This window comes from Triticum aestivum, chromosome 5D (assembly GCF_018294505.1).
Source record: "Triticum aestivum cultivar Chinese Spring chromosome 5D, IWGSC CS RefSeq v2.1, whole genome shotgun sequence".
Classification (NCBI taxonomy): domain Eukaryota; kingdom Viridiplantae; phylum Streptophyta; class Magnoliopsida; order Poales; family Poaceae; genus Triticum; species Triticum aestivum.
Genome location: NC_057808.1, coordinates 447792673 through 447799507, shown reverse-complemented (window position 1 = coordinate 447799507; position 6835 = coordinate 447792673). Strand labels below are relative to the sequence as shown.

Below are 6835 nucleotides of genomic sequence, written 5' to 3'. Positions count from 1 at the left end.
TGGTTTGTTGGCCTCATTTCCATCAATGGATATATCGATATCTATCTAAGAAACAAATACTAGTACTAATATGCTACTACTCCCGAAAGTCATCTTTTGATCCCGAGCTCATATGCTCCCGCATGATCAGTAAAATCGAAAAAATATCAAAAAAAATTCAAAAAATTCTAATCTTTTTTGAGAGAAACATTGACAAAAGTTCTAAGTGCCTGCAAAAATTCATCATGAAATCACATTCCTGTAAGGCGTGGCAAAAAAAAACAAATTCAGTGCTTCAAAACGCTTTTGAAAGTAGCTTTTTCAGAGTACTGTTTTTGTTTTTTTGCCATGCCTTCTAGGAATGTGATTTCACGACGAATTTTTGCAGGCACTTAGAACTTTTGTCAATGTTTCTCTCAAATTTTTTTTGAATTTTTTAAATTTTTTTCGATATTTTTTCGATTTTACTGTTCATGCGGGAGCATATGAGCTCAGGATCAATTCCTCCGCGTCCCTCAGACTTTAGTGATCTAAACGCTCTTATATTTCTTTTGAAGCAAGTACTACATCACTTGAACACTCTCCAGCCCAGTGCTACTACACCACATATATGTGTACATTTATAGAAGTAGCTTCTTTAGCACCGCACCCTGTGCAGTGTAGTGTGTACGTGTATGTCAGTTACTTTGACGTGAGGTCCGCTTCTTGTCCATCAGGTTATTTCTTGGAAGTTGCTAGCTTGGCCGAACGACAGCCATTTTCTCACCAGTTAACCCCGAACGGCAAAGACATTGCTTTGCCGCCGTGTCACTGCTCCCCTGCCTATTACACCACCTAGCCTAGCTACTACACACATATCCCCCATGATCTGACTAGACGTTTAGTCACCAAACACCCAACTCGTCAAGGGTTCCAACTTTCTCCTTAATCACCTAACGTATCTTTTCGGTTTCGCTGAGTTTTCATGTCCTAATCAAGCTTTGCCTGGTTAGCATGTGACTAACAGAAAGTAACACATGAAAACGATATGGCACACACAAACCCTTCTGTTCTGAGCAAGACCCCAAATCTATCTGCATCTGCCTTAATTATATGCATGAGGTAGAATAAAAACCTGTCTGACATATTTATCTTTTTTTTGCAGGAATCTAATTTATTTACCTCTGGAAATTGACGACGCTTCCCCGGATTAGCCTTTTTTTTGTAGGAGTAGCATTGTTTTTTATTTATTTATTTATTGCCGAAGCGGAAGTAGCATTGGCTTTTCAAGCAATCTTTACTGACAAATCGATAACTATCTTCAAGTAGTTTGAGAAGTTGCTATACTATGACAGCAATAGTACACAGCTTGCCTTTGGGGGCTAATTGACTGTGATAATGACAAGCACTATCATGCTGAGATGAAGACAACTAAACAACAATACGGTTATGTGTATTCTTGGTGGGCCATGCTCTAAACTAAGCTAAGTTATACTGCTAGCTCTTCCTGCTGAACAACCTCAGTCCTAAGATGGCTAGCATGTCACTAACAAAGACACAAGAAAAGGCGATACGGCACGATCAACTCACCGCTTCAGAGGAAGAGCCCAAGTTTATCAGTAAGTCTATCAACAATATCTGGAACAGACATCTACCTACCTGTACCTATCACACATCTATGAGTAGTAGGAGTACCCAATTACTCCCTCCATCTCATAATATAAGAGCGTTTTTGACACTAGTGTAGTGTAAAAAAGCTCTTATATTATGGTCGGAGGGTACTAGTGTCAAAAACGTTCTTATATTATGGGGCGGAGGGAGTAGCTAGCTAGTTACTCTAGTGGCTAGCCAATCTCCTCCAATCTTAGGCAGGCACATCACCCAAACTAACTAACTTGGCTAATTAAGCACTCAATATACTCAATAATTCCCTCCGACTAGCGTATACCTACTAATGCAAGTCATGGTTGTGTGTATCAATTGATGCAAACGCCTGACCTTTTCCTTCAAATAGAAAAAGAAAACCTAGCTAGCAAAGCACACTAATTATTACCCACCTATATATAATCGGCTCAATTTGTTTGTTTCTTTCAGACGTCTATGTTGACACAGAGAAATGCTAGACATTTTGTTACGGACTCACGTGTGAAGTTGTGGTTGGAGAAGATTAGGGAAGAGAGGTCCCACCAGCTGAAATCATGGGTATTGGTTGGTCAGAGAGGAATCCATATAATCATTCCGTATCAGATCTCTGTAAGTATAGGATTTTCGGTTGACAAAATATGGTGGAATAAGCATGGCACATTTTCTTCGAACTCTCTTTAAACTTCTTCTATACATAGACTCCACTTAAAGGTGCATTGTTCACAGTGTACTATATGTGTACTCTCGCCTTACTAAAATTAGAGCCAACTAGAAATCCAACCGATCTTGGCCAAACAATACCACATATAATGTGTGTCATGACTTCTATTCTTATGTATTTAACCCCCTCTCGATGAAGAGTCCGATTCCTTCCATACATTCTTAGAAGTTTTGGTCTAATTCATTTGTTTCCTTGAGACCATTTGTGAGTCTTAGGGCTTGACCAAACAAGACTCTAATAAGCATGGCGCCTTTTGTTCGAACTCCTTTTTAACTTCCTAAAATATCACATGCAGCGTGCTAGTAGGGCCGTATGCAGCACCGATTTACTAAAACCGGAGCGGAAAACCGGTACCATACAACCAAGTTTGATGAAACCGGGTCTAATTACAACTTCTACTGGAACTCTCTTGACATGTACTCGACACACCCCCCCCCCCCCCCCCCCCCCCCCCCCACACCCCATCTGTGTGTGTGTGTCTGGTTACCTGTACTTGCAAGTACTGCTGGGGAAGTCCAACTGTGGCACATGCACGTCACTTGATTTGTAAACAGACAAAGCATGGATGATGCATGCATGTGTTGAGCTGGCTTACCGACGCATGCATGCACACTACGGAGGAAACTCCTCGCCTCACCTGACTGTAAACAAACAGTACGCATGCATGTGCTCGCCGAACCGTCCGTTTATTTCTCTTCCACACTCGGCAGTCGGCAGGCGGCGTCAGGAGATATCTCGGGGGCCCCGTCCTGTCTAGACCAAATGGTTCTTGGTAGAGTATACTTATTTTTTAGCCGCCTCACAAATTCCAAAACCATGCATATCTCTGTCTATCTAAAAAAAAGGGTATGCTGATTTTTCTTGAACACGCACAAAAAAGTCTATGTTCTATATATAAAAAAAATGTGCCTTTTTTCTATATATACACACAACATGGCAAATGGAGAGAGATACAGAGAAAAGAAAAGTTTCTATAATTTTCCCTTTTTCATCGCCACATTTTTTCGGGTGCTATCTTATTTTGAATCTCACAACTAAATGGAAGTGTTTTCTCATGGACCTCTACAAATTCTTGTTGTATATCCACAAATACATTTTTGCATTTTTGTAGTTGTTGCATGGGTGTGTCTTCTCTAGCTAGCCAGTTGAAACGGATGTATAGTTACTAACCCCTAATAACAAAAACATTGTTTTGCTACCCCGTAGCTGCCTAAATATACACATGCGGAGAGAGGCCGAGCCTTTTATACATAAAAGCCTTTGTCCATAAGTTAATTTCCACGACCTGCAGCCTCGTAAGTTTAGCAAGTTCGACTTGGAAAACTTCCGCTCCGTGGGATAATCCGGATGAAAAAAATTTAAATGGGCTAGTTGGTGTAAAACAAATAGAGGATAAATACTCGAATAATTCTCTCAAAAACTAACTGATACGTCCATAATTTTTATGTGGTTTGCAATGTTAATAATTCTGCTATGACAACGATGGTTTACAAGTGGTAGTGGCCAATCAGTTAAGTTGTGACAATGACAAGTACTATCATGCATGGAGTTGACGAAGACAATGGTGTAATAATGTGTGTTGGTGGGCTATGCTCTAAACCAAGCTAAGGCATGCGGTTGTTAAGCTAGCCTGGCTTAGCATGTGACTAACACAAACCCAGCAAAAGCGACATGTCACACTCAATTGTCAGCTCATCGTTTCCCGGCAAGTGTGCAGTATATCTGTCTATCCTTTTGCAGGAGCTTTGGAATAAAACTCTATCTATCTGTGTTCACACATCTCTATGAGTAGCTAGTACACTTTAGCTAGCTAGATGTTGGCTAGGCAGCCGCGTCACACGAACTAATCAAACCACTTCGCGTACTCAATAGTCATTTTTCTACGATTGACGTAATTAACCTTCTCTATAATTGATGGACAATTATCTTTGTTTCCTTATGATGTGGAGCCTTGATCAAATAGGGCTTGATGTGCATGTCGCCCTCTGTTTGGACTATCTTTTAAGTTCTTACATAATGCTTTACGTAGTAACGTAGTTGCTATAAATATTTAGATCCGTTCTACGACTTCGATTCCAATTCTCTAACTTGCTCTCGATGAAAAGTCTCCTTCGATGTCAATATTCATAGAACCCTCGGCCTAACTAACTAATTTGTCCCCTTAACTAAGATCATTTGTGGGGCCGGGGCTTAGCCAAATAGGGCTCCTGTGAGCAAGCAAGGCGCCTTCTGCTGAACTCTCTTTACTCTTCTTTCCTAAAAAAAAAATCGAAGTGCACCACCCACGCTTCCTTTAGCAAAGGGAGGATCACGTTAGTTAGCATTACATACGTCCAAGCGGAGCAGTGCAAGTGTGGCATGGTACACCTCACTTGATTTGCAGACATGCACGATGCATGTGATTGAGGATACAATAATGACGACAACTAAACGTCGTGACATCAACCGTGAATGTACATCCGAGATATGTGAAAATGACGTGACGTAGCTACTGCGGTAGCTCGCGGGCCTGGGCCGGGTCCCTGATGATCTGGTCGATGATTACGTGAGGACCAGGTGCCCCGCCCATGCACCCACCGACCCACGTCGTCCCAGATATCCCATCTCCCCCATGCATCATTTTTGGCCAGCCGCAGTTTCTCCAGCTAGTACGTACATGTCATCTTGAGTTGATGTTCAGCCCAAAGTGTGCATGCACCTTTGATCTTTTGTTGTTGTTGCAATTCATGCACCTTTGATCTGTTGCAGAGCATCATTCATGACTCAGACGCAGTACGTACGACGTACGTACGTACACACTTTGCGCTAGCACATGCATGATGCATGGTGAACATGTATGTATCGGCCAAACGCATGATTAGCCGACAAGATATGCTCAACATTGGCAGATGCACCACGTAGGGTACGCACGCGACGCTCCTTTATTGTCTGCCGCTTTTCTTTTTCATGGCAGTTGGATCTTCTTTCAGATCCAGTTGTGTATAGTAAGTATTTGTTTGCTTCTGATGCATGTATATATTTTTCCCAAAAAAAAGACAGAGAAGAAGCTGTACACTGCACTGGGAACTGGTTGATGCATGCCTACGCTGCACTGTACAGAGTCGGCCCGGTCCACCGGCCTCACTTCTCCTGTTTATATACCACCCGTCCGGCGAGCGCGATCGCTTGCTCAAACCACCGCCCCGGGCCACTGCTTCCTCCTTCCTGATCCACACACACGAGGCCTTGCTAGCTCCGGCCGTCGACCATGGAGAGAGAGGCAGAGGCGCGCCACCAGCTGCTGCTCCACGGCGTGAGCCTCGACCTGCGTCTCGACACGGCCACGCACCAGCACGGCGGCGCGCGCCCGGCGTCCCCTGCTACTCCCGCGGCGCTCCACAACGCCGGCAGGGAGGCCTTCTCCTGCAACTACTGCCACCGCAAGTTCTTCAGCTCTCAGGCGCTCGGCGGCCACCAGAACGCGCACAAGCTCGAGCGCACCCTCGCCAAGCGCAGCCGCGACGTCCCCTCCCCAGCCTTCGCCACGGCGACTGCTTCCTCTTCCACGGCCGCCCACAGCTGGCTCCACGCCGGCGGCGGGGAGCTCTGGGGGTACTCTGCTTCGGCCCCTGCTCCGGACTCCACGACGATGGCGCCACTGATGCGCATGGGGATGGGCTGGGCTGGCACCGCAGCGGCCGCCGGGGAGGCGGTGCCGGAGATGGACCTGTCGCTCAAGCTCTGAGACGAACTAGTTGAGCGGAGACAACACTAGATTCCAGAAGCAAATGTGCATGGACAATCGATACGTCTAGCTTGTCAACAAGTACCCCTAGGTAGTAGTACTGATGCTTAATTATTCGGTAGAAGCAAATTGAAAAGTTTGAATTTTAAAGTTTTTAAATAAAGGCCTCCATAGAGCTCGGTCTTCATTTGGCATTTTCGTGCGGTTGATTGTTTCAGTTCACCATCTATATATACTACTCCCTCCGTTCACTTTTGTAAGTCATTTCAGACAGCTTAAAATGGACTGTTTTGCACATTGTCTGAAATGTTTTCAAGGTCTTATAAAAATGAACAGTGGATTTCCGGATTAATATGCCCCCTTTGGAGTTTGGATTATGTGCAACCTTAACTAGATTGCTGGATAACAAATCACACAAGCCCTCTGAATTTACTATATCAATCGATCCATCCATCTAAGAAACAACTAATGCTATTATATACTCCTACTTTAGCACTTTAACACTCCAGCCCAGTGCTACTACACCACATATAGAAGTAAGTAGCTTCTTTAGCACCGCACCGCGCCCTGTGCATTGTAGTGTGTACGTGCCTGTCGTTACTTTGACGTGAGGTCCGGTTCATGTCCATAGAGTTATTTCTTGGAAGTTGCGTGCTAAGTTTTACGACGACATTTTCTCCACAGCTAACCCCTAACGGCAAAGACATTGCTTTGCCGCCATGTCACTGCTCCCTGCCTATTACAACATCTAGCATAGCTAGATGCTCCACAGATCAGATACCCCTCAC

General features: G+C 44.2%; 1 protein-coding gene across 1 annotated transcript; it reads left to right on the top strand.

The window, feature by feature from the left end:
• Positions 1-5499: 5499 nt before the first annotated feature.
• LOC123125439 (uncharacterized) lies at positions 5500-6356 on the top strand. The gene has a single exon (XM_044545931.1). It carries the CDS (start codon positions 5571-5573, stop codon positions 6045-6047), a length of 477 nt encoding a protein of 158 aa, XP_044401866.1. The 5' UTR covers positions 5500-5570; the 3' UTR covers positions 6048-6356.
• Positions 6357-6835: the final 479 nt, after the last annotated feature.